The 27,483-nt window shown below is 36.6% G+C and overlaps 4 protein-coding genes across 5 annotated transcripts; 3 read left to right on the top strand and 1 right to left on the bottom strand.

Moving 5' to 3' along the window:
* Positions 1–844: 844 nt before the first annotated feature.
* Positions 845–13,597, top strand: KP1 (kinesin-like protein 1). The gene is made up of 18 exons (XM_086452508.1): positions 845–1,084; positions 1,221–1,452; positions 5,181–5,344; positions 5,479–5,622; positions 5,782–6,144; positions 7,372–7,440; positions 7,569–7,793; positions 8,542–8,623; positions 8,777–8,872; positions 8,971–9,150; positions 9,438–9,544; positions 10,774–10,954; positions 11,136–11,304; positions 11,417–11,670; positions 11,765–11,928; positions 12,017–12,211; positions 12,304–12,953; positions 13,224–13,597. Exons 2-18 carry the CDS (start codon positions 1,302–1,304, stop codon positions 13,381–13,383), a joined length of 3,354 nt encoding a protein of 1,117 aa, XP_086308634.1. The 5' UTR covers positions 845–1,084; positions 1,221–1,301; the 3' UTR covers positions 13,384–13,597.
* Positions 13,598–14,239: 642 nt separating this feature from the next.
* Positions 14,240–16,373, top strand: LOC147411788 (kinesin-like protein (DUF868)). Its single transcript, XM_086452495.1, is given in 2 exon segments — positions 14,240–15,300; positions 15,303–16,373. Coding segments are annotated over 2 exon segments (921 nt in total). The 5' UTR covers positions 14,240–14,762; the 3' UTR covers positions 15,686–16,373.
* A 101-nt stretch (positions 16,374–16,474) lies between these two features.
* Positions 16,475–21,726, top strand: LOC147411787 (regulatory protein RecX family protein). Of its 2 annotated transcripts, none has more exons than XM_086452483.1 (7): positions 16,475–16,862; positions 17,062–17,201; positions 17,425–17,622; positions 17,715–17,907; positions 18,061–18,153; positions 18,717–18,804; positions 20,917–21,726. In XM_086452483.1, exons 1-7 carry the CDS (start codon positions 16,789–16,791, stop codon positions 21,196–21,198), a joined length of 1,068 nt encoding a protein of 355 aa, XP_086308609.1. In that variant the 5' UTR covers positions 16,475–16,788; the 3' UTR covers positions 21,199–21,726. The 2 variants fall into 2 exon arrangements, with proteins under 2 accessions (XP_086308609.1, XP_086308600.1); XM_086452474.1 differs by having other exon boundaries at positions 17,062–17,318.
* A 501-nt stretch (positions 21,727–22,227) lies between these two features.
* Positions 22,228–25,944, bottom strand: LOC147411786 (LRR receptor-like serine/threonine-protein kinase RGI3). Its single transcript, XM_086452465.1, has 2 exons — positions 22,950–25,944; positions 22,228–22,819 (listed from the first exon to the last, which is right to left on the bottom strand). The coding sequence occupies exons 1-2, from the start codon at positions 25,777–25,779 to the stop codon at positions 22,362–22,364; spliced, it is 3,288 nt and encodes a 1,095-aa protein (XP_086308591.1). The 5' UTR covers positions 25,780–25,944; the 3' UTR covers positions 22,228–22,361.
* Positions 25,945–27,483: the final 1,539 nt, after the last annotated feature.

Genomic DNA, 27,483 nt, shown 5'->3' with positions numbered 1-27,483 from the left:
TGTTTCGATGGTTAGGATCATCCGGTTGGTGCAGTTCTGATTGATAAGGTGCCACTTGATCGGATAACTTTGGATCTGGGTTGAGGATTTGGATTTCAAAAGGTTACGATCCATTATAACCTGTCAAATTGGTTCTAAATCAATTGTCTTGATCAAATAAAATTGGAGAAGTATATATATATATATATATTTGAGAAAAGAAAAAGAATAAAATATTTTTAATTTAACATAATATAATGATGGTAGAATGTGATTCACCTTTATCTTATATGTTTTACTTGCAATCAAGTTTGCCGATTAACGAATGTTAGTGATGGGAAGTATCCCATCCAAGAGGGCATCAAATGAACGGTTCTGATATTCTAAGTAGAGATGTGGAGCATCATATAATGGTGGAACGGTGAGCTAATCATAAATCATCATCATTTATCACAAAACATATCAAAATTTGGCCTGATCTTGCTGTCGAGTCCAACACACAAGAGGTTCCCACAGCTGAGAACACTTGTCATAAACTAATTAGCCCAATTTTATAAAATTAAAAATGCACTCGAGTCTTAATTGACTCATTTAATGTACCGGTACACCACTATCTTAACGTCCTCTCTTCTTCTGAATCAATGGAGTGTTAACGGCGTTATCTCTCCGTTACGACAACAATCTTTATTTTGTCCAATAAAGTAGGACAATAGAACGTTTCATCACGGTGACTTTTTTAACGACAAACGTCGTTTGATGTTCTCTATTAAACAAGACGGTTGAGATAACTGGGGGAAAAAAAAAACACAAATATCCTAAACTAATCCCGTCAACCGTTTGTTTGATGGACAACATCAAACGTCACTTGAGACTATTATTTTCTTTTCAAAAAGAATTCGCTCTTAATTAAGTCTTCACTCTCATCTCACTCTGCATTTAATAATAAGAAGCTCTCTCAATTTCAAAATTATCTCTCTGCCTGTCACAACACACGAGAAACTTGTTTTTTCTTCGCTTTCTGGTTCAGATCGCACGAAGTTCAATGGAAAATCATAAAAACGTTGGTTTTTTCTCACATTGATCCGTATTTTGGACAACATTAAAGGTATTTGAAGAGATAGAGTTATAGATTAATGTACTTGTTTGTTGTTGTTTCTCGTTTATGATCTCTTTCTTAAGGTTATTTTTATCAAATTCAAGTTTTCTTTTGTTTGATTTTTGTAAAATTTCTTCAAATAAAGCCAGAGAGAAAAAGAGAGTAGTGTGTTTGTACCTGTAAAAGTGCTTCTCGATCGCAAGGTTTCAGAAAAAGAGAAGCAAAGATGCCGCAGGAAACAATTTGTAATCCAACATTCTCTTCTCCATGTAAGAACTTGAGAGGTGGACTAAAGGGGTTGAACACTCATGATGTCTCGTTTTCTGATGAGATAATCAACGATGATGAATTGGCTCAAAGAAAAGCTGGAGAAGCAGGTACATATATCCTCTCTTCTAAGTACATTGCTCCCATGTTTTTCTTACCGATACGATACATTGATACATTCAGTATTTTAGCGACTTTTCTAGTATGTAACTAACAGCTAGGATTCCTAGGGATCAGTATCAGATGGGAATTACTTCCCATCTCAACCATCCACGTTCATTTAAAAATTAGGATGATTAATTAGGGTGAAGAAAATTGGGGAAGAACATGATTTGGCCTTTTCTACTATATACATCATTTGATTGATTAATTAGTTTGGCATAATTTTTTTGGTTAGTAATAAATTCGACACCAAAGGGTCTTGGAGAAAAGTTAATCTATGGGTATTTTACCAAAACGGCTGATTATTTTGAGAAATTATTAATTTAGATACATTTTTTTTAATATCCACTTTGATATATATTTACCGTTTGGAGATTAAACTGAATTTATTTTCATTCTTTTATTTTAAACATTAAATAAAAACTAAAGTCATAATCTTTTACCTGTGGAATTGTGGCTCACACATAGTAGGATAGAAAACTAAATTCTCAAAAAGGCTAAAACAAATAAATAGTACTCTTTGATAAAGTTTTGAAAAATATGACAAATCCGTAGTTTTTTTTACCTTATACATGATGATCATTTTGGTACTTTCCCCTTAATCTAAGATAGTGCCGTTGCTCATGACGAGTGGGTTAGGTGTTAAAATGAAGTGGACCTCACCCACTAAGCCACTACCACTTCCTAATTTTATCATTCAAGTGGTCCACCATCGCCATCGACCCAACCTAGTCTCTAATCATAGGGATGGTTTTAATTTTAAATGAGTCATCTTGGTATTGATAAGCAATGGGATGGATATACAAGGTGTCTCACCATCTCACGAGATAAACAAGATGTTTTAGATGATATTTTGAAAATCTTAATCAAGTCAGTAAAACTCAGTCGATTCAATTGGTATTTTGTTAATTTTAATTAAAATAATTAATTTTTTTAAAATTTAATTATTTAATATATAAATAAAATATAATTTTATAACTAAACATTTTCAAAAGTTATAAAAAAAAAATTAATTTAAAAATATATAAATAAATTATTATAAATCGAATTAAAAAATTTATCTCGTCGTCCGAGACAACTCAATCTCGTCCATGTACGAGGGGAGAAGGCAAAACCGAGTTTTGAAACCATGATCTTCACTCTTGTAAAATAAAATATGTTGTATGTATAATCTCGAGGACTAACCTCTTAACTACTCTACTTGGTTGGTCTGCAATTTCTGAAAAAATTGCCGTACAAAATTTGTAGATTGGCTGTAGATCACAAGTTTGAATTAATCGATCATCAATGCTAGAAGGGATTATGTAACATAGGTGCCTATGACAACACCAAGATCATAAATGATGGACATTAGGTTTCATTAAACTTAAAGTCAACTCACCACCTGTGTACCGTACGTACCCTTGGGTGTCTTTTGACCCCACAGTTCAACTTCATTCCACTTTATGATCACGAAAATAAAGGAAGTAATTGAATTTGGAAGCACTACTTGTGATGTAAAAGATAAATTTAGGTTTTTTCTTTAATAATAGATATAATTAAGGTTTAGTTTGCTCAAAGACTAACTTATAAATTTGTATAAAGATAAACGAATAGAGTAGTCGAATACCTTGTTAGCCTTTGACTACCCTTCTCAAGCAGGAAAGAAAAAATCTTGCATATTTTTAATTGGAATTACAAACACTGAATGGTACAAACTTGGGGTCAAGGAATTATTTTTTCTATGGTCTCAAATTCAAATTCCACTACCCATAAAAAGTTTTGGTGGCCACAAATTGGAAAGCTACCCAACAGAGGAGTAACCAAGGCCTGGGTGCAGGATGTAGGGACTAGTTTGGTGCGCGTAAACTATCCTAAATATCCTTCGATATTAATAAAAAATATATATCACATCACCTCAAGAGACTTTTTCTTAGTTGTTCTTTTATATGTAAACAAACTTTATCTTAGTTTTATTAGAACTATTCATAATATTTAGCAAATGCACTACTGCTAATTTTATCTTTCTTAATTCTTTTTACTTATTCATGTCTACATTATCAATTCTGCTATACTTAATTCATTGAAATTATAAAGATAAGGCATGGAATTTGATATTCTCTACTAATTAATTTGTCAAGGGAGTGTTTGGTAATAATGTTTAGAGAAAACCTTTCCTTAAAATCTTACTTAGAGCTATTAAGCTCAAATGGATTACCAAATTGACAATGCTACACCACAGCTCTATAGATTTCATGAACAAACTCAAATTCAAAAAAATAATTAAAAAAATAATTTTTTTGGGACTTGTTCTATCGATCCAAGGTTTTAAAAATAATGACTATTGACCTCCCGTCAAACTCTCAAATTTAAAATTAAAATTCAATGATGAAAACTAATCTATTTTATAGTCTATAGAATTTTGTCCCTTTACATCCCTAATGCATTGGATTTTGTTTTTGATGCCACCAGACGAGTTCAATGACTCTTAGTAAGATTTGAAATCTTACCAAGTTAGTAAAATTACTCTAATGTTTACTCTCACTCTCATTGGACCAAAACCAATTGAAATAAAAATGCTTCACTCCCAACTCCTAATTGTAAAAAAAAAACAAAGTTAAACCAAAGTGTAATGATTTTGTAATTCAATTTTGACAGAATAACTCACAAAGTCATTGATGTGGTATATGCAAGAATCGTAGATTTTTTTCTTAGGATACACAACTAGACATTTTACATGTGTAGCTGTGTTTCTTAAGACTACGATTCATGTACTTGAAACGTCAGTGAGTTTTTTGAGTTATTCTGTCAAATTGAGTTAGAGAATAAACACTCAAAATTAAAAGAGTTGTGATTTTCTAACTTTGCCTCAGACAACTACCCCCAAACTCTCTTGACGTGGTTGTGCATAGAACCCATGATTTTTAAACTTGGTATTACATCTCATCTCGTTCAACTTCGATACCAAGTTGACTCGGATGATACGTCTCATCTTGTTTGACATTGAGACAATGGTTTTTAACCATTTAAAAAATCTGAAAAATTTAGAAATAATTCAGAAATAATTTATATAAAAAAATGAATCCAAAAAAATATAAAATTAAAAAAAAAAAAAAAAAAGCTAATATGTCTCATTTAACTCTCGAGTTAAATCATTACTACGCTGTCACGTTCGTATCGCCCAAGATAATCGAAAATATCATCCGAGATGATTCACTTATCTCACGATACGCGGCATCTCATAACACTTTGTGAGTTGGTCTCGTTGGACTTCGATACGGAGTTAACTCAGGTGATATGCCTCGGTCTCAGATGAGTTTAAAAACCATGATAGAACCATATAATTTTTTTTTTCATTGGGATACAACTGCATGTTCTCATAAATATGGGCAGTTGTATATTCCGGGGGAAAGAAATCGACGGCTCAGGTGGGAGTTTGTTGAGGGGGGAGTCATTTTACCATGGAAAATGCTGAATTGCCTTCGTTGGACACTGTGTTCAACACTGAGACGATGTGGTGGTGTATAGAGAATCGTCGATTTTTTATTTGTATCTCGAGGAAAGAAATCTGTGATTGTCTCTGCACTGCCGACGAAGGCAGTGTAGGACGGTTCTTCTATCATTATTCTTATTCAAACTAAAATGGTCGTTTTGTTTCATTTCCATAATTCCATTCTCACAACTTTGTCTGTTACAGCTTCTAGAAGGTTTCAAGCGACGGAATGGCTGCGGCAGATGGATCATGGCGCGTCCAGAGTTCTACCCAAACATCCCTCCGAAGAGGAATTCTGTCTTTCTCTCCGGAACGGTCTCATTCTATGCAACGTTCTCAACAAAGTCAATCCAGGCGCAGTTTCAAAGGTATTCCCCGCCTTTTGCTAAAATGAGCCCTTATGTTTTGTTCACCACCCTCAACCGTATTTCAAACTCTACTGCTGTTCCCGCCATTTTTTTTTTTTTTTTGGAATTTGACATGGATGTTGATACCTACATAGGTGGTGGAAAATCCGATTCAAACGGTTCAATCAACCGATGTAGCGGCCCAGTCCGCGATTCAGTATTTCGAGAACATGAGGAATTTCCTTCTTGCCGTTGGAGAGATGAAGCTCTTGACATTTGAAGCATCTGATTTGGAAAAGGTTTGAATTTTATAGGATTTAAATGTGTTTCGTAGAAATAATGATGTTTGACCTTATCCTATTAGATTTAAATTTTAAAATGCTATATTTTTCACAAAATTCGAACTTCCGTTCGTCTATGATTCTTGTTTTTTGAAGTTGAAAAATCTTGATTTACAGGGAGGGTCATCTGTGAAGGTCGTGGATTGCATTTTGTGTCTGAAAGGATACTATGAGTGGAAGCAAGCAGGTGGAATTGGTGTTTGGAGGTATGGTGGTACTGTGAAGATCACATCATTACCGAAGGATTCACCATCGTCATCGTTGATTGGTAGTGAAAGTGCTGATGACTCTTTTGATGATTCGGACTCCTCACATGGTCAACAACTCTTAGAATTTCTCCATCACTCTAATGAGGTCTCACTTGAAAAAGCCAAGGCAGTTGATGCTCTGACTTTTCTCTTTGATCGTTTTGGGCTTGGGCTTCTACGGGCTTATCTTACAGAGTGGAGCGCTATTGAGGACCTGCCGTTGAATGCAATGGTAGGTAAGCTCCTTTCATTTTTGTACTGTAGTTGATTTTTCTACTTGTTTTATGTCCATTTACTAACTTACTAACTTAGATGAGTACAAGAAATAATTTCACAAAAAAGCTCACAAAAATAAAGGAACCATAGAATAAGTGAAACTCTATGTTACATGAAACTTCAAAATTGGTGTCTTTACCAATGTCCACAGTTTGCAATTTAAATTACGTGTTATGATAACATTGATGGAATCAACTTGTACTCTATGACGCCTAATACTAAAACATGTCCATCATATTTGTATCCAATGATACAACATCGATATTGGATACTGCATGTATACTTCTACCCTTCTATTATCGTATCTCCTTTTGGATTCTATGATGCAATAAAAAAATGATAATCGTTGTGCCTAGGTGAAGGTACTCACCGTTGCCTTTGAAACCCCCTATAGTTGTCCCCCAAAAAAATGGAAAAGAAAAAAATAAATTCTTTGTTGGTTTAAGGCCAACAAAATTAATACAATAAAAAAAAAATTTGTTTTGTAGCTTAAAAAATTAAAAGTTCAAGAATAATAGTTGGCATAACCTTATCTGTATCCTTGTCCTAGATTTTGGAAAATGAAAAGGTTTATACTGTTTCCCTTAACAGGTTTGTATTCGTATATGTATATGAGCAAATGACACTATACTTGAATCTGTTTAGACGACGAGAGAAAAATGATATGGAGAAGAGTTTGATTGACTTTCTCTTTCTTTTCTTTTTTTTTTCTTTCTTCTTTTTCTGTACTAAGCATAACTAACTATGAGAATAGATGATTATTTAGTTCATGGTGTAAGAACTTAGTCAATTCAAAGCTGAGATCTTAGTATCAAGTGCAAACATCAACTTATAAATCGACCAATTTAGCATTGCTTCGCTGTTTGCATTGATTTGGCTTGGTCTAAGACATTGACAGATGGGTTCTAGTAAATTTCTTGTAAGGGTTGGTGAAAAATGAAGAAGTATTAGCTCTTTAAATAGATTTCTTGTAATGCTTTTACAAAGCACAAAACCTTTTGGTATCCCAGATGCACTGATGCCTCTACCACCTAAACTCCTATATGGTTCCAAAATTACTTTTTTCTTTTTTTTTTTCTCTAGGAAGAATTTTGGGGTTATAATTATCTAGCAACATTCTTTCTTTGGTCCACAATCAAAGACGGTATAGGATCTAATATTATGTCATTGCTGTTTTTTTTAGCTTGTCGATACTGTGCTCCGGAAGGTGGTTAAAGATTTCACAGGTTTCCTTGTTTCCCAGGGTAATCAGGTATATAACTCACTAATTCTTGAACTGTCTATGTATCTTTTATTCCTGGGGTTCATTAGAAAGCACTCTTCTAGGATTGATTTGTGATTGAATGACAAATTTTATTCTTTCTATGCTACCATCTACAGCTTGGATTGCTTCTGAAGGAAATTTTGAATGATGACACTAATTCTTTGTCAAAAGCTGAATTCATAGAAGTCGTTTCAAAGTATCTAGGCCAAAGAATCAATGTGGTCTCAAATAATTTCTCAACATTCTGCAATTGTGGGGGAAAACGTGGAAGAATCCAACGTAGTGACAATCACTGTGCCAGACATGTGGAGCAACTTGATTTTCAACAGGAACAACTTGAGGTATGAAATCATTTTTCATAACTTGTTTCTCTTTTTGGTTTGTTTATTTCCCTAACCTTGCTGATGTCTTCTTTGAGATTTACATATCACATGTCAATTAATACAATTTGCTTAGAAAATGAACAACAAAAGGATGCAATCTCATAAACATAAAAACTTGCCGGTAGACTGTAAGGAGTAAGGACAGCCTTCAAACAACATAGGGGTAAATTGATACTTATGCCATGGTCGAACCAACGGACAGCCTTCAAACAACATAGGGGTAAATGGGTACTTATTCCATGGTCGAACCAACATTCCATGTGTCCGAATATCATCCAATGAGATTTCATTTTTGAACCTGACTACCAGATCAAATTGTAGGTTCTCAGCCCTGGTACATCTTACATGTACCTTGATGCTTTTGGTAGACTGACCAACCAGATAGGTACCTTAGATTTAATCTAACATAATTTTAGTGGCCCTTATAACATGTTTGTGATTAACACACATGTGCCTTTGCTATCTGGCCAGCTTCAAATTGGATCCTTTATTTATGTCCAATAGTTCACTTCTATGATTGAATTTGATCCCCATGAGATACTTGGTCCTGTACCCGGGTAATGGTTATATAGGTTGCTAATAAGTCTCCCATGTAGATTTTCCATGCTAATTAATCTTTACTAGAATGTCTTGTCGTGTCAACTATCATTACTCTACGGATAGGTTTCATGCATTTCTTATAATAGCATGTTTTGGGTATTTGCAGGACATAAAGTCAGCCTTTCAAGAGACAAGATTTAATGTTCATCAGATTCAATCCAACTGGGAGGAAGAACTTAAAAGACTAGGTGAGAAGCAAAGATTGTTGAAACTAGAGGTTAAACTTTTAGTTAAATAGAAGAGTTCAACTCAATTTTATTTGCTTTATTTAAAAATAAAAATAATAATCTTCAAGCTATGTCTTTAGCTTAAACTCACACCATTCACATTTGTTTTCTCAGTGCATCATATTAAAGGCCTTGAAGTGGCTTCCTCTTCCTACCATAAAGTTTTAGAGGAAAATCGTTTGCTCTACAATCAAGTACAAGACCTTAAAGGTAATCCCACCTAATATTGTGTAGTCATCATTCTAAAGTTCTTATTAATTTTTTTTAAGAATTGGGACCTATTTAATGGAAATATGAATTTCTCACAGGGAGCATTAGGGTTTACTGTAGAGTGAGGCCCTTCTTACCAGGGCAATCTGATGGGCAGTCTACAGTAGATTATATTGGAGAAAATGGGAATATAATGATTGCCAATCCTCATAAGCGAGGAAAAGATGCAAGGAGGGTATTTTCATTCAACAAAGTGTTTGGAACAAATGTGACACAACGTAGGTTTTCTTTCTCAAAGTAGGACATATTATCAAATACTATGTTTATGATTTCTTCCTGCAATTTGGGGAAATTCTAAGAAAAGTTTAATGGTGATTTTGCCTTGAATAAGAAGATAATGTCAAACCAAAACTTGCAGGCAGAAGAAATCACTAGAAAAACAAGTTTATGGCTTTGAGGAAACAACAAGTTTCTGCAATTTTCCAATATGTATTCCGTTACTAGAGTATATGAATGTATTTGTATATATTTCTATATTGCTCATGCTAAAAAATTTCTGGTACAGATCAAGTGTATGCTGATACCCAGCCTTTAATCAGATCTGTTCTAGATGGTTACAATGTGTGCATCTTCGCATATGGACAAACGGGCTCAGGGAAGACTTACACAATGGTAATGCCAAACATATTTTAGTTGCCATAACTGTTCATTCACAACTCAATAATCTACTTCTATGTTCGAGAAAGCACAAAGATTAATTGTTCTGTTTTGGCAAAAATGCTTACTTTTCCTTGAATATCTTTAATGAGTTATTTATTGTTGTCACCAACTATGCCTTAATTCTAAATATTTGGTGTTGGAAACAAGAATCCAATTTACCATAAACTTTACCTAGTGATTTATCTTTTTATCAATCCATGTGTCATCAGATATTTTATTACTACCTCAATCTACTTCAGTTTTGGTTCCTCATGCCCTTTTAGAATTCTAAACTTCTGCCCAAGCACTTCTTTTCCCTAGTGCTCAATTTTGGTCTATGTTGGACATGTAAAAATCATCATAATCGCCTTCACTTCATTTTACCTCCCATTGGGGCTATTCCTATGATCCCCTAATGTGCTCAGTTCTGATTTTGGGTAAATTGTCCATATGTTCTACTATAATCTTTCCACAAACCTGTTTCCTAGTTGCCTAACCTCCAGTTCGATAAAGCAACTATCAGTATTGCAGTGTATTATAAAAATTTCACTCTAGTCTGATGGGTACGCTTTGGTCTCATTAACTTCAAAGTGTTGTCCACTTTAGCCATCCAACGACAATTTTATGGGTTCCACCCTCACCAAAATAATAAAAATGTTCATATTGGGTGTTTTGTGGCTATCAATATTCACTAACAAATCATCCCATAAGTTTCCATACTAAAGTTGTGTTGTGCATATTTTTTCTTAGTCCCGATTTTAAAATCCTTAGTTTCTATGGTTTACCATCATGGTTTTAGTTTTGTATCCACTCTCGTCTCATCAACTAACAATATATTGTCTGAAAATAACATGTACTAAAGAATCTGAACTTGAGTATGAGTAGTTAGTCCGTCTATTATAACTAGAGAAAAAATGTCTCAAGGCTAACCTTTGACGTAAACCCACTTATAGCACCACGAGAAATTCTCATACGTGTTACTTCTCTGACATATATGTCCTTAATAGTGCCAATATTCTTACTCACCAAATTAATTCTTTCAGGATTCTATAATATACTTTTAATTAATAAGTACCATATGAAAATTTCTTCCTCCTTTCTCAAACCATCTCCGGCAATCCTTAGTAGGATGATAATCTTACTGATTGATCTCCCTGTCACAAATTGTTTGAGGGAAAGAGTAAAAGTTTTTGATTTTGCAGAGTGGACCTGATTTAACAACAGAGGAGACGTGGGGTGTAAACTACCGAGCTTTAAGTGACTTATTCCAAATATCAAAAGCTAGGATGGATGCTATAACATATGAAGTTAGCGTTCAGATGATTGAAATATACAACGAACAAGTCAGGGATCTACTAGTGTCTGATGGCTCTAATAGAAGATATCCTTTTGTTTTTTTTTTTTTCGAAATATTCTTCTTGTATTTTCATTTTCATTTTTCCAAGTGAGGGGGAGGGTAATCACACGCTCCCCCATTCCAGTCTACATTGGAATTTCAATGTCGATGTGTCAATGGAATCAATTCTTGCAAATCATGTTTGATGTGCCTTAACTTCTTGCACATTAGATATATGGAACAATTCACAATCACAACTGAATGGCCTCAATGTACCTGATGCAAGCTTGGTTCCGGTTAAATGTACTCGAGATGTTTTGGATTTGATGAAAATCGGCCAGAGGAATCGTGCAGTGGGTGCTACAGCACTAAATGAACGGAGCAGCCGTTCTCATAGGTGTTAACTTTTTCCTGTTCCCCTTGTTTTATTTTCTCTTAATTATTTTCTTATTCTGTGATCCTTACAGCTTGTTTGTGGGTTTTTTTTTTTTTTTGTTATTCTTCTGAAGTGTATTAACAGTTCATGTCCAAGGAAAAGAACTAGTCTCCCGATCCATCCTCCGAGGTTGCCTCCATCTGGTGGACCTAGCTGGAAGTGAGCGCGTAGATAAATCTGAGGCTGTTGGAGAGAGACTAAAGGAAGCCCAATACATAAACAGATCGCTTTCTGCTCTTGGAGATGTTATTTCCTCCCTAGCACAAAAAAGTAAACATATTCCTTACAGAAATAGCAAGCTCACTCAAGTGTTGCAAGACTCGTTAGGTAATACTCTGTTCTGATGATAAAGGATTGTTACTCTCATTGTTCTTACCACATTCTTTGAATAATTGTTCTTACCACAATCTTTTTATTATAGGTGGGCAAGCTAAAACATTGATGTTTGTACATATAAATCCTGAAGTTAATTCTTTTGGAGAGACAATTAGCACATTGAAATTTGCTGAGCGGGTAGCCTCGATAGAGCTTGGAGCAGCTCGTTCTAATAAAGAGACTGGTGAAATAAGAGAATTTAAAGAAGAGGTTTGGTCATTGTTAATCTCTTGTTTAATTCTACCTTGAAAATGTGTCGTTTCTCTGTATAACTTAAAAAAAATTGTCATCCTTCCAGATCTCAAATCTCAAACTGGAATTAGAGAGGAAGGAAGCTGAGATGGAACAACTGAAAGGTGGGAATATTCGGATAGGCGTCGAGTTACAAAAAACAAGAACGCTTTCACCTTTACCTTTGCCTAGAATTGTTACAAGTGCTAGTGTAAAACCTGAATTTACACAGCGGCCCGTCGATGACACTAGAAGCATTGAGGTGACCCATAAAATTCTCAAAAACTCCTACTTTGACATTATATAAATATGTAAACAGTTGATTTTTATCCTCTTTGGAAAATTGAATTTCAGGTTCGGAGTTGTTCGTCAGGAAGGCAAAGAAGGTCTTATTTCCCCTCAGGATTCACAGACAAGGATCCTATTCCAAAGATGCCTTTCCTTGCCGAAGAGGGGTTAATGAACTCCGGGAAGCCAAGATCACCATCCCCTCCTGTGAGGAGATCGGTCTCCACTGACCGAGGGTCCCTCATTAAAAGCAGGCTCAAGCTTGACACGCTTGACAATCAACCCGCTGTCAAATTACAGTTTCCGGCAAGAGTAGCTATTAACAAATCTGTTTCTACGATACCCATGATCCCACCAACACTCGCAAAGCAAGAGAACATTTCCGAAACGTTCTACAACTTCCACCGGGCCCATGCTAGGAAAATCCACCCAGAAAATGAAGATGAGCAGTTTAAGCAAGTACTCAATGTTAGACAAGGTGGCATTAGGAAAAACAAGGCTGAGAGTAAGACCAAGGTCAAACATCAGTTTCCAGCTAGAATGCAAAAGAATGAGGTCACATTAACAATGCTTTCTGAAGCAGAAATGGGAGGAAAGGTGGAGGAGGCTCGAAAGAGTGATTTTTCAGAAACAGAAAATGAGAATGGTCTTGTTGGGTCCCCAATGCATAGTAGTTATGGTACGAAAAAGATTCGACAGAACTTTCTTGAAGCCAGGTACAATCTTATTGTTTCTTAGGTCCATCTTTGTTGCTTGACCTACATGTATCACATGCATCATAGTAGAGGCGGACCCATACATTGAGTCCCATGTAGGGGTCACCTACAGTAAGCTATGACCCAATTGATTGATCATAATCACCTGATCTGCCCTATTATTTGTTTGAGATCTGTTATGGGTTTCTCATTATATAATGCATTGATGGGTCTCTCATTTTATTTTTTATTTTCTCTTGGGTTGACCAAAGAATTATTTCCATCTTGCAGAGGATTAGTGCAGGCAGTAGAGCCCTCACTGGCAGAAAAGCATGAGAATAGGCTTCAAAATGGCATAATTCGCAATGGGAAGGAAAGCAGCAACACTTCCATGCCCAATTTGAGGAGAAGCCGGTCTTCTCCTCGTGGCAAATTTGCAATCTTACCTTGAAAATCCACACATATACTTCTGTATTGGTTCATCTATTTCCCCGATTTCTTGATTGTTTGTACAGGTGACATTTACAAAGAATCCAAATTTCATATAATCGTTGACCGAAACCTAGAGATTTGAGGTGGTAATCCCGAATGGTTTTTTTTTTGGTTTCTTTCTTCGGTGTGGTATTATATTTGTATTTGATCACTTTATATGTTTCTCAGTTAATAATCTATTTACATATCAATAGATCAAATTAACTATAGTGCTCGCGGTATAGTTGTAGTATTTTATTCTGTTTGCAGATCAAACCTGCAGGATTCTCCCATTTATATGGCTTTGGGGGGGTGCCTGGATCTAAGATTAGCCATGAACACAGTAACTCGATGTTATCTCCAAAAAAGATGCTGAAATTGTAGTTTTTTTCTCCATGTTCAGAGCAAGTTATGTACTCCCGGCAAGGGGGGGATACGACTCGACCCATTTGCGTTCCACACGATATGCTCTTTCAGGCTCACTGACCCATGATTATTGACATCTAACCATCTCACATTTTCATCCTGGGCTTGGAAGAGCCTGTGATGAAAAATGCTGATATCGAACGTCTAAAAGTCACCAATCAGGCCAATTTTTTATGTCTAAAACATTCATCGGTCAGTCAGCCATGGAAGACAGATAAGTCGTGTTGCAATGAATTTCCATCATCCATTTGATCTAGAGCTCATATTTAATGAAATAATAAAAATCTTGTTGAGGGTCAGTGGGCAAAATTTTCCAATGGGCCCTGTCGTCCTATCAATCAATAAATTAATTTATGTGAAAACCTGAGGTCATTTTGCTATTTTAAGCATTCTTTTTCGGGCATCTCTTGACAACCTCATGAGAGCGAGCTTTTCCACCCCAACGAATGTTACATCTATTCCTCCAAATCCTCCTTACTACAGGAACAATGGCAGCCATTTTCCAGCCGTTTTCCACCCATTTTTTCTCCTGAAATCAATACTTTTTGTGGGAATTATTATATGGATATCATATCGATCATTTGAGATGCTCACACTGGACGTCGATTCATTTTTGGTACTTGTTTCCACCTATTCATTTGAGAATTATACGGGGTCTAACAAAGTTCATCAGAGGTAATGTGAAATTTATCCACATCAGGTGTGGCAATTATATTTTACCTATAGAGATGATTCCCTTACCGGTTTTAATTTTAAATCTCTGATTCATTTCGTCGTAATTCGAGTATAAAAGAAATAGAAATCTATTACGGGATTTCAAGAATCTCTGTAGAGATCAGCTAATTGATTAGACCCAATGCCAGGCTCGTAAGGGCTTGATATTGAGGTCACAGGTTTGATCTCAACTTTGTGTCGAAAAGAATAAGCTAAATAATGTCCTCTCATCGCCCTGCAAGAACACAGTCATTATTGGATCCACATTCATCGGCAGAGAAATTGACAGATGATCCCACGGGGAACAAGTCAGCCCAATGCACCGTCACTTGTCTCTACCAAGCAAACATTGTGGGAATGTGGCGTAATGTAACCTTTGTGTGGTGCAAGAATCTAATCAACCATTCTCTCAACATTACAGTTGACACCCTTGGCAACATAAATCACTACATTTGCAAAATTGACTTCAAACCTTGGCATTTTTGGAGCAAAAAAGGGTTCAAGGCATTCGAGGTGGAGGGAAATCAAGTAGACGTCTTCTGGGATCTCCGGGTAGCCAAATTCAATGGTGGCTCTGAACCTTGTATGGATTACTATGTTGCCTTGGTTTTCGATGGAGAGGTGGTATTACTGTTAGGGGATATTAAGAAAAAAGCTTATAAAAGAACCAAATCAAGACCCTCACTTGTAGATGCTGTATTAGTATATAAGAAGGAACATGTTTTTGGTAAGAAATGTTTCTCTACAAGAGCTAAGTTCGATCAAAGGAAAAGGATCATGATATCGTTGTTGAAAATTCATTATTGGGACCTAGAGATCCTGAAATGTGGATTAGCATTGATGGAATTGTGTTGGTTCATGTTTCCAAGTTACAATGGAAATTTAGGGGAAACGAGACGGTGTTAGTTGATAAGTTTCCCGTGCAAGTGTTCTGGGATGTTCACGATTGGTTGTTTGGTACCAATGGTTCAGGCCACGGATTGTTCATTTTCAAGCTCGGGGCACCACAATACGGATTAGATTACGACAGAGATGGTAGTGGGGGTGGTGAAAATGATACCGAAGTTGCACAACGCTTTACTCAAAGCAGTCCATCGGTTCCCGAGTTCAGCCTTTTTCTATATGCATGGAAGATTGAATGAGACTAATTTTTTTTTTGGGGTGGTCAAGTCAAAATTGGGTAAGGGTTTTCTGAGATTATAAATGTTTGTCGTGTGCATCACAGCTAAACATGACACCTTATGCAAATTGAAAGAGTCCAAATATGAAATCTTATTTCGTTATTTAACTCTATCATGAATCACATCTTCGATCGAGGCAAGTTTATATAAATATTACTGTGATTGGTTTATCGAAAGACACAGCCCAGCTTTGTTGGGTCATTTGGGGCATAATGGGTGTTCTCTCTTGTGTAAATGTACTTGGCAAAACAATTTATGAACATTTTGATCTTGGGATAAAATTTCTAGATTGTTAATTTATTCTTAATTATTTTTATTCATTGTTGTAAACCCAATTCATTTCTAAATACAAGAGTCCTTTAAGAAATTTCAATTGATCTAAACATCTGTTACATTTTATGTTATTTGTACCAATAATTGGTTTATGGATGAGTATTGTAATAGTAGCCGATATGGCAATGAACCTATGTGCCTATGACTTTATTTTCTAGGAAATCCTTGTCTCAAAAGATTCTGAATCCCCAAAAGATTCCTTTAAATGAAAATATTATTGTTTGGAATTTTGATCAAGAGCAACCTAATGAAAACCTTAAAATGGTTTTGATCGTTTGGTTTGAACCAAATATTTGACAAACATAACCCAAGACCGACTTAGAGTGATCATGAAGAGGTTTCCCGATGGACCTAAACACCAGAGAGCTTTGCGCTCTTGCGAGAAGCTCAAAGTTGCTGTCGGAGCTGATCCGAACACCACCACGAGTACTCAGCTTCTTATAGGAGCTGAGAAATGGAAGCCGAAGCGTATCTCGATGCCTAATTATGATTGGTGATTTCTAATCATTTTATTTGTGCAATTTCCATCATGAATCACCAAAGTATTTTATCCATGGGCCTGGCCCATTCTTTTTGTGCTGCACACTTAAAGTGGCTCGCCCGTCCGCTTGGGTATCTATTCTTGCATAAGCATCAACTTCGAAGATATCAAACACAAAACCTTAACCATCTAAATTTCCCGCTCGATTATGCTCTATTCGCGCTTTTTCCTCTGCAAAGAACCCTAATAAATGGCGACTTTCTCTTGGAATCTCAGCTTCAAAATCTCTTTCGAGCTTGGCTCTAAGGTTCTTCTAAGTCCATGGTATTTCTTACCGTTCGAAGTTCGATTTATTTATTTTTATTATTATTTTTTTTTTTTTCATAATTCTCGTCTTCAACTAGAATGCATCACCGAAATTGATATTTTTTTAGAGAGATTGAGAAGTATACAGGTATTCTGCATAAAAATTTGAAATTATTGTATTTTATGGTGATTTTAATGTTGGTTTTTTCAATTTTAGGGTTAAGAAGGCTAGTTTTATCAGTTGTTGCAGAAATTATCAGTCATCTGGTCCCGTTAGGTACATTCCGAAGCAATACTCCAAGGTTGAAGAAACACAGATTTCTCCGCCTAGGAACAACTTAGAGGAAACAGAATCTGGTAATTGTTTGGATTCAATTTCTTTAAGAAACAGTGTTTCGCAGAGAGGTTCGATTTCGGGCAAGGGGTTCCAGAATCAGATTTCCTATTTTAATGGAATTTCGTGCTCCGAAACTGGTACTAACGCTCTCATAGGTTAAATATCTAAGTGGAGCAATTCTGCGACAATGATGTTATTGTTTGATTATGTGTATTTGGGTCTGATTATGCTTTGTTTATAAAGTGAAATCTAGCAATGTTTTTGGAGATAGCATGGATTCTTTTGAGATTGAAGATGAGAGTGATCATGAGCTCGATGATTTCAGAATCTCGTTCAAGAATGAGGCCTTTGAAGAGGATTCCAAACGAGTTAATAAACCTAAACAAGATTCTGAGATTATTGCAAATAAAGCAACTAACAGAATTTCGGACATCGAAACTGGTACAACCCCGTTGAATTTCGACCATGCAATCAGAAATGTTTCTATTGTTCAATTATGTTTTAATGGTTCTGATTACGGTCTGTTTGTACAGTGAAATCAAGCAATGTGCACGGAGATTTCATTGAATATTTTGAGTTGGAAGACGAGAGTAATTGTGAGCCTGAGGAGGTTTTTAATGATTTCAGAATTGATGTTGGGAATGAAGCTTTTGAATTGGGTGCAAAAAGAAATAGTAAAACTAAACAAGATGCTGAGAAATTTTCAATTGAAGCACTTGCAACAAGGTTGGAGCATCTTCATTTTCTTCTATTTTGAAGTTGGCTTGATTTTTTATTTTTTGTTTTTTATTTTTGTTTTGTTTCTGTTTCATGTGTTATGGTTCACTTTTTTCCATCTTATTCTGTTATTTTTTTGAAACATAAGTTCTGTCTCTGCAGAGCATTTACAGCACTTGAGTTGCGAAAGAAACTGTGTGGAAAGAAATTTCCCGTCAATATAATAGATGAAGTGTTAACAGATTTTAAGAGAAGGTCGGTAACTTTCTTAAGTATATCCAAATTGTAGTGGTGTTACTGCTAAACTTATTATTCTAACCCACTTTTGGGGGAACATATTTTTAGTAATACTTTCAAAGAATTATTGGACAAGAACCTTTAGTCACTTGAACCTCATATTCCTGCTTCATCTTCATTTTCATTTTCTATTCTTTATTCCAAATATTGGGGTCTGCAACGTAAATCCCATTTCATATACATATAATGTAAGTGTTAATTAGAGTGGCGACTAACATTGGTCTTAAAAAAAAAAAAAACAAGAAAAAAAGAAGAAGAATGCATGACTGTCTTGAGTCTAGAAAATATAAAAATCACTTGTGATCTGTTAGACAACCATGTTCATCACTTGCCATCTTATTTCTTGGCATTTGATCTTGAATTTAAGAGTGATGAAAGTTATAGAAGACTTTTGTTAAGATGGCTTTATAGCTCATCAACATAGTTTCAAGTAGAAGTAGATTATTTCCAACAGCATATGCATATGATTAACCTACAGTTGCATGTTTCTAAGCGAGATTCAACATTTTGGTTTACTGCAGGGGGTTGATTAATGATTATTTATACGCAGAAACATTTTCTCAGTCAAGATGGTCTTCCTTATCATGGGGACCAAGGCGAATCAAACAAGTAAACTCTCCCTTTTGGAACTCTTCGTAGATTATTCTATTAAACATTTTACAGCTAGTTTTTTATATTTGCGCCTTATATGAATTTGTTTTGCTTGTTTGGTTAGCCATTAACTTTTATTCTCTTTTCTATGCTACTTGGTGATCCTTTTACTTAAGTCTGCAATTAGATTTAATTAGTTTATGATGAAATTGGATGTTACAAATATAAATTTCATCATCATCAGAGCATTATCCCAAAGTATTAGGGTTAGCTGAACCAATCAAGCTCCTCAATTCTGTCTAAAGCCATATCTATTGTTAATTCTAGTGTGTTTATATTTGTTCTCACTGTCTCAATCCATGTTCTTTTGGTCTCCTCTAGCTCTTGTAGAACTTTCAAATTGCTCATTCCTTCTAACTGGATTTACAGACTAATAAATTTTTAACAGTTTTGATTCTGTGGAATGGATTTAGAAGATAATCATGTTCAATCTTGAAATAAATTCCTCCTCTTTATTATGTAGCGACTTTGAAAAGAATAATCAAAGGGAAATGGTAGCACAATTTCGTTACTATGATTTTAGAGTGTATGCTGACCAAACTGCCTTTGAAAGAATATAGACTAATGGGCAGGGGCGTATTTAGAGTGAGGGCACTTCCCCCCCCCCCCCCCCCCCCCCACCCCCCCAAAGAATTTTCAAATCTACTAAGGATTAATGAGCTATTGCGACAGATAACAGTTGTGGATAAAGAAATCCTCCGCTATTGCCCCTGGAAAAAAATTCACACTTGTAGTTTCCCCCACAAAAAAAATTTACACTCTTAGTTGTATCCACACAAAATTTTCCACTGTTTCATTGTGTGGGAAAAATCTTGGCTCTGCCCCTGCTAACGGGACATTAAAAAAATAAATAAAATGTTTGGTAGGAATGTGAATCAATGAATTCCAGAAAGGAAGATTATTGGATTCATTGAAATGTATTAATATACTGTGTGAACTTTTAACACAAATCTTATTACAAAATTAACCCTCATGATTTCTTCTAAGAACATGATCGTATGCTTTTATTAGTGGCATTAATCTTTATGCTTTACACTGATTAATAAAATTTCTTCTGTCCATGGATACAGGAAGATTTTAAAGTAAAAACATCCAACCTCAAAGTGGATTCCACACACCACAAATTCTTCCATAGCCGGATTGAGCAATCTTAATCCACCTTAAAAAAAATTTCATACTAAACCAATTTAGGAGCTCAACAATGTCCTTCTAGATCCCCTGGTCATTAATATTCATTTTCAATAGAATCTTCAGTAATCACAGGTTTCGTCATTCCCGTTGCTTTTCGGTTAATGGTTAGGTCTGAACTCATATCACCTCTTGATCGGTGATAGGGCTGAACTCATATGAACAAGACGGCTGTCTAGGATACCACCCGTTTTCCTCCCTTATGGTCTATCATCTTTCTCTACAGAGTACAGACTACATCGCTGCATTGAAAGTCATTTACTGACAAGAGTCAAATTCATCTTCTTCAAGTGTCTCAAACCAAGGTTCTCTCCCAATTTAGTTCCCCATCACTTATCCCATTCCATGAGATGGATTGGATAAAGCAAAGGGAGGAGATAGCATGGTATTGGTACAATTGTATGATCTTGAATGCTGCCTGAACTACTCATCACTATCAAAGCCTTCTTCCAAGATTTTGGGGTATTAAAATTAGATAAGCTAGTACGGACACCAAATTGTTAGGAGGAACGACTCAACAAAACCCAGAAAGGGAGGGGATTGGACTCTGAATATTATGAAAGTACCAAGTAAAGCTTATGATCTTTTTACCAAAATAACCCTTCAAGTGAGTTTTGTTCAAAGCCAGGATCCCGAAGGTCAGGTCTTGGTTTTTACCTTTTCTGCTTGGAACATAACCAGGTAACATGGTCAATAAATGAGAAATATATAGTTTGCCTAATGATACATAAAACATTGAGCTGATAATACTCTATTTCAGGGCAATCAAAAGTGTTTTGAACACTCCATTAGTTATGTCTAATTTTGACTTTCATCCTTTTTTCCCTTAATTTTTGTTTCAATTATATGCTTGAACCAAGAGAGTGCACCATGTCGAATCAGGCACTTCTCCAAAAGGGGGTGACACCAGCAGATGCAGACAAGGCCATGAAACATGTATTCGAGGGTGATGATTCAGGTGGTGATAAGGAACCAATTCTCGGAATGTCCAAACTTTCAATGGAGCATCTCTTTGTTCAGGCCTCAAAGAAATGGCTGCAGGGTCAAGATGTGCCTCTTGAGAAGCGAAAATCAAGGATTGTTAGGTGGCTGCAGTACCGGGGATTCAACTGGGGAGTAACCGGGTTTATCTTAAAGAAGTTGGAGTCACAGTATCCATCCTAAATCGTTGAGAACCTGATATAGGTATTACTCACTCGGCCCCGTCGTGAAGGAAATGGTCATGGGATGCTTGCGAGGTTCAGAGATCACGTCAGTTATCTTGTGACTTGGCATTGGACGGCTATGGTGGCATTCCTCTGTGCCATGTGATGCACAACGGTGGTACATGTCTTTCCACCTGGTTAAGTACTAGCACGACAAGGTTACCCCTAGAAAGTGACATGGAAAAAGCCTCGATAGTGACGAATGGCACCCAGACACTAACAAGTTTGCACCTTTTGAATATCAACATGCTTCACTAAAAGTGCAATTGTTGTATGTTTTATTGTCAATGAACACCAACATTTCTAGTAATTTGTATATATGCCAGCCGAGTCCTGGTCCTACCTCACACACACACAACACAAATAATTTGTATATATGGACTCATCTTGTGTGTAAAACAATACAATATATGTACACATATATCTGCCCAGGCATAAGTAACATGTGCTTGAGCTGAAGGAAAGAGTGCTGTTTTCATTGCTGAAAGTCTCTCTCAGAACAGCACATGACATGTGATGTTAGAGGAGCACGGGCCACGTGAGCCCTGCTGGAAAGATGGTGAGAGTGCTCTCAGCTCATTCCCTCAATAAATTCTAGTAATATAATCTAGACACCCAATCCATTTCAACAACTTCCACTGACCCTACCCCCTTTTAACCTTCTCATCTCCCAAGACATACCACCTCAACCATAATTCCGGAGCCATTGATGAAGAAATTCTTTGTTCCTACTTCACCAGAACTTTGTGAAATTCTGTACTTATCTACCATGGTTTCAAGGGATGGATGAGCTAATGTCCTGTATAAATTTTGAGTTTTTTCCAGCTGGAAGATCTTGACCATCTTATCGGTGGGGTTCTCTGTAAATTATTGAAGTGTTGATCGAACGATTAAAACCCTCTCGATTGATGATTAAATTTATAAAAAAAAATTGTGTTAGATCTATTTATACAGGTGAATTGGAATGGATAGCGAATAATTGTGTCTCGTAAAACAAATATTTTAATAATTTATTAAAATTTACAATAACCATTAAGAGGGACAGATTACAATGCTAACTCCAGTTAAATCTATGCTCTAATATTACAGTGGGCAGAACCGTAGAAGCTTCCTAATCTGCTCTTAGATTGATTCATCAGGAAATGCAAAAGAACAGTCGGAAGATCCTTGTTGGATCATACGCTGAATAGGCAGAATAGGTGAAGTGGAAAGAGTTGTGCCACCCTTAGACTGGTTGTGATCTGAATTTGCGACATCTATGTGTTGGATCTCCTTAAGCATCGCGACTACATCCTTCATCATCGGACGGTCATCAGTGCGTGTGCTGATACATAGGAATGAAACTGCGAGTGTTTGAAGCATCTCGTGTATCTGAGGATCAGGCCGTCCTTGAAGCTTTGGATCAAGGATATCAACTGGATCCCGCTTGCTGTGCAAGTGATCTCGAACCCATTGAACCAAGTATGCACCTCCAGGCAAGGTTGGGTCTAATGGGTGTCTTCCTGTCAAAACTTCTAGTAGAACTACACCAAAACTGTACACATCACTCTTCTCAGTTATACGTTGCATCGTTGCGTGCTCTGAAAAAATGAATAAAAAGAAATCCGATCCAATTAAAACTAACCAAATTCACTAAACTCTACAACTTAAAACACCATAAGAAGGAAATCGAACATAAAAAAAACAAAAGAAATGGGATGGAATTGTTACCAGGAGCCATGTATCCATAAGAACCGGCAAGCTGAGGTTTGAGATTCAATTTGGAATGTTCATCGCTGCCATCTCTATTCACAAGCCTAGCTAGACCAAAATCAGCCAGGTAAGGCTCAAACCTAGGACCCAACAACACATTCATGGCCTTTACATCCCCATGCAAGATAGCAGGCATGCAGTCGTGGTGCAAGTATGCAAGGGCGTGTGCCACCCCTAACACAACGTTGTACCTCGCCTCCCATTCCGCTACGCCCTTACCAACTCCACCTCCATGAAGAAGTGTGCTTAAGCTCCCATTCGGGAGGTAATCATAAAGCAACAACTTCATGCTTTGGTTCGAACACCACCCCAAGAGCCTCACAATGTTCCTATGTCGAATAGACCCCAATGTCTGGATCTCAGATCCAAACGCTCCCGACTCTTCGGATGACCACATCTTCTTAACCGCAAGTGTCTCCCCATTTGGGATGGGCACTCTGTAGACCACTCCAGAGCTCCCCGTGCCTATCACATTGGATGATATCAAATTCCGGACAATATCATCAATGGAGAATTCGAGTTTCTGATAAAGTGTCATCTCCCATTTGTCGTCCTCCATAAGCCCATTGATACCTACATGTGCACGTAACAATGTGTACAATGCAAATAGTAGTAGTACCGCACTGGCACTGATGAGGACCGACATTGCTAACTTCATTGCCGATTTGGAGTGAGTTTTAGGTCCCATGTGGATGGCAGGCGCCATGACCCCACCAGGGATGTACAGTGCATTGTTTCCGGTGAGATCGCTCAGTGGGAGTTTTCTGAAGAATGGGGTGTTAGGCAATTGACCAGAGAAGTCATTGAAGGAGATGTTGAGAGTGACAAGGTTCTGAAGGCTTGCAAGCATATCAACATTCCCGGTGAGCTTGTTGTGCGAAATATCAAGGATACCCAGCTTGTCAAGGCTGGAGAATTGGGTTGGGATTTCCCCTGAAAGCTGATTACAGCTGAGATTGAGAGAGATTTCGAGCACCGGAATCTGAGTCAATTCCTTTGGTATCTCCCCGGATAAACTATTCTCCCCAAGATCTAATAATTGTAACTTACTACATGACCCTATCTCAGAAGGAATTGAGCCAGAAAATTGATTCTTCCCCATAATGAGTTTAGTCAACTCAATCAATGATCCAAGACTTGGAGTCAATGGACCCGTAAGCCTATTGTCTGAAATATCGACAAGTTGTAGGCTTTTTGGTAGTGTTTCGGGTAGAGAACCAGTTAGCCCATTGGAATGGAGATCAAGAAACTCAAGATTTTCGCATCCAGAGATTGATGGTGGAATCTCTCCAACAAACTTGTTATTGCTCATGTCGAAGAAATTCAAATTCTTCAAATTCCCAATCTCTGCTGGAATTGTCCCTGCAAGCCTGTTATCATTCAATCGAAACCGATACAAGTTTGTACAGTTTCCAATATCGGGAGGTATAAAACCCGATAAATCATTAGATAGCAGAAGTAACTTAGTAAGGTTTGTCAACCCGAAGATTTGTTTCGGTATTGGGCCAAATAGGTGGTTGTAAGATAGATCAAGGGCCTGAAGATCACGACAATTTGCGAGACTCTCAGGGATACTCCCCGTAAGCCTGTTCTGCCAAGCGAAGAACAACGTCAAACTTTTCAATTTACCGATACCCGTGGGAATCTCCCCTGAAATACTGTTATTGTCGACTTCGAAATGAGTCAGAGATGTCCAGTTTGAGATTTCAGAAGGAATAGTACCTGATAACTGGTTAAGGCTCAGTTGAAGCTCTTGAAGTCCCCAAAGATTTCCTAAACTTCTTGGAATACTTCCCGAAAGCAGATTCTCTGATAAATCCACAATCATCAACTCTTGGCAGCTTCCGAGCTCATATGGGATCGTACCCACTAAGCTGTTCTGCCACAATAGTAGACTCTGAAGCTTCTTTAGCTCCCCGATTTGCCTTGGGAGCGAACCCGAGATTGAATTCTGATATAAGTACAAGCATTGCAACTCGGTGCAATTTCCAATCTCTTCGGGGATGGGACCGGATAAAAGAGAGGAATAAATTGCTATGGTTTGAATCTTCTTCAGTGATCCTATCGACGAAGGAAGACTTCCCGTTATGCTGGTCGCTGCGAGGCCCAACAGAACTAAATTGCTGCAATTTCCTATCTCCCATGGAAGTTCACCTTTTAGATTTTGATTCCCGCCCACCCGTAAGACTTCTAGCTTACTTAATTTTCCGATACTCTTCGGGATTTCACCGCTGAGTTGATTGTCGTAGAGAGTCAGATAAACAAGGCTTGAAAGATTTCCAATGTCAGTAGGAATTACGCCTCCAAGCAAATTTGAACTGAGAGAGAGACTTTGTAACTTGGTTAGCTTGCAAATTTCGATTGGAATTTCACCAGAGATAGCATTGCTGCTAAGATCGATGGAACTTAATTCACGATATTCTCCGAATTCTCTTGGGATTGGACCTGTGAGATTGGTTTCTGATAGGATGAGAGTTTTCAAGGACTTGAGAGGTTGAAAATTTGAAGGCAATGGGCCTTGCAAATCCAATGATTTCAAGCTTATTTGGTTTACTTCGTTGTTCGATTCGCAGACGATCCCGAACCAATTGCAAGGATTTGGGTCTAAAGGATTCCATGTTTTTAGTGAATCTGTGGAACTGTTTATAGTGTTTTTCCATGATAAAAGAGCTTGGCCTTGTTCATCAATGGAGAAACAACACAAGAAGAAGAGAGAGTTTATTGAGAGAAAGAAAGTGAAAGAGAAGATATTGGGAGAAAGAAAGAGATTCTTTGGGTTTGAAGGCATTGTTGATGGGTAAGAAGAGGTGATCTGTTTTGGGATTGTAGAGGGGAGAACCCCATGTTTTGTTTATAGAAGTAAAGCAGAAGATCTAGATCCAAACTATCCTCTTTTTTCTATTATTATTGTAATTTGTTATTGGTGTTGTTAATTGATAGATGGTGATGCAGATGGGTTTCTGATTTAATTTATGGAAATGGGTTTTTTGTTTTCTACTGCCCATAGATGTGCCACATTTTGGGTTTTAGTTCCTCTAATGAATTGGGTAATTTTTTGTCATTGAAATTAACTGTCAGATATGAAAATGGGGATTGTTGGTTTGTCTATATAGACTAGAGTTTGGGTTTTTTTTTTTCATTATTTATTGTTTCCGTACTAAGAGTCACTTTTCTTGTGTTTCCTTCTATTTGATTCTTTGTTTTTTGTTACATTTCTTCTGTTGATACAGTTTCTTCAGTTTTTCTATTGGCCAAAGAACAAAGGGTGGGAGGTAAATTCTTTTATTTTTTATTTTTTATTTTTTATGTTTTTGTTTTGGGTTTCAATTAAGAGAAAATAGATAATGCTTCCTGCACCCCATACGGTACAGGTAACATTCTGACTCATCAATCCAAAACGGATCAGTTAATGGACCACATTCTAATAATCAGGCCAACTGGACACAGGCAATCATCCAATGTGGGGACCTTTTTACGTACTGTTAGCCTATTTTCTTTCATCTCTTGGTTTTAGTTATTTGATAGATCATTAGGATTCCTTTGGCCTTAACACATTGGTTTGATTTTCCATTGTGATTCTATTGGAAATTACGGATAATGGTCTAAGTATTTTAAGAACATCATAATAGAAATAAACCAAATTTTCTTTCTATAATTTTAATTTAATTGTCTAATTATATTTATTGACCCATCAGATGTCCTATATTTTTAAGTATTTATGACAGTAGAAAAAATCAATATTGTATTTGAGAGAAAATAACACCAAACCCCTCCAGAGACATCTCAAACGTTATTCATACGGGTATTGACAAAGGTGATTGACCTGAATTGACGTGCTGACACTACTTTGTCAAAGTTAAGCTATTGAGGTTGGTAACCTAAGCATGATATACGAATTGTCAAGAGAATACCTACATGTTAGTATAGAATGAGCGGATTTAGAAGGATGCCGACACATGACTATTTAGCCATGTATCAATATTCCCAAGCATGATAATGACAAAGTAATTCCTTATACTAGCAGAAATATCAAATTTTATAAATAAAGGCTCATTTATGGTAAAATAAGCAATTTTTCCATCTTGAATCATAAATCTTACCAAATTTAACTAATTTGATTGTCGAAGTATTTTTGTAGATCCCATCAGAGAAGCAAGGAGTTTCCAATTCCAATTCTTATTATAGAGCTCAAATCAACAGAGCTACATAGACTAATGGCAAGACCAAGATTTTGTACACACAGTATCTATGTACCTTTCGGGGATGCCTACACACTTGAATAGTTGGACGCTACCGATGCAATTCTTCACATATATTACTAATTAGTCATGATTTTCTAACTCAAAATTTTTCACTCGGTCTGTACTTAGCTGACATGGCAAGGGTACAAAATCATAGATCTTTTTCTTCAAGATGCACAAGGAAAAGATCAACAATTCTGTACCCTTGCCATGTCAACCGAGTACAGACTGAGAGTGAAAATTTTCGAGTT

This window comes from Akebia trifoliata, chromosome 1 (genome assembly GCF_017979445.1).
Source record: "Akebia trifoliata isolate Shusen 1 chromosome 1, ASM1797944v1, whole genome shotgun sequence".
Classification (NCBI taxonomy): Eukaryota; Viridiplantae; Streptophyta; class Magnoliopsida; order Ranunculales; family Lardizabalaceae; genus Akebia; species Akebia trifoliata.
This window is presented reverse-complemented; position numbering and strand designations above follow the sequence as displayed.

Excerpts from the sequence above, each read along its gene's own strand:
- KP1 (XM_086452508.1), top strand. The coding sequence starts at position 1,302 with ATGCCGCAGGAAACAATTTGTAATCCAACATTCTCTTCTCCATGTAAG. Across the intron at positions 8,873-8,970 it reads TCAAGTACAAGACCTTAAAG|GGAGCATTAGGGTTTACTGT; the intron begins GTAATCCCACCT and ends AATTTCTCACAG. Across the intron at positions 11,671-11,764 it reads AGTGTTGCAAGACTCGTTAG|GTGGGCAAGCTAAAACATTG; the intron begins GTAATACTCTGT and ends TTTTTATTATAG.
- LOC147411787 (XM_086452474.1), top strand. The coding sequence starts at position 16,789 with ATGGCGACTTTCTCTTGGAATCTCAGCTTCAAAATCTCTTTCGAGCTT. Across the intron at positions 17,908-18,060 it reads ATTGAAGCACTTGCAACAAG|AGCATTTACAGCACTTGAGT; the intron begins GTTGGAGCATCT and ends CTGTCTCTGCAG. Across the intron at positions 18,154-18,716 it reads TTAACAGATTTTAAGAGAAG|GGGGTTGATTAATGATTATT; the intron begins GTCGGTAACTTT and ends GGTTTACTGCAG.
- LOC147411786 (XM_086452465.1), bottom strand. The coding sequence starts at position 25,779 with ATGCCTTCAAACCCAAAGAATCTCTTTCTTTCTCCCAATATCTTCTCT. Across the intron at positions 22,820-22,949 it reads TTATGGATACATGGCTCCTG|AGCACGCAACGATGCAACGT; the intron begins GTAACAATTCCA and ends TCATTTTTTCAG.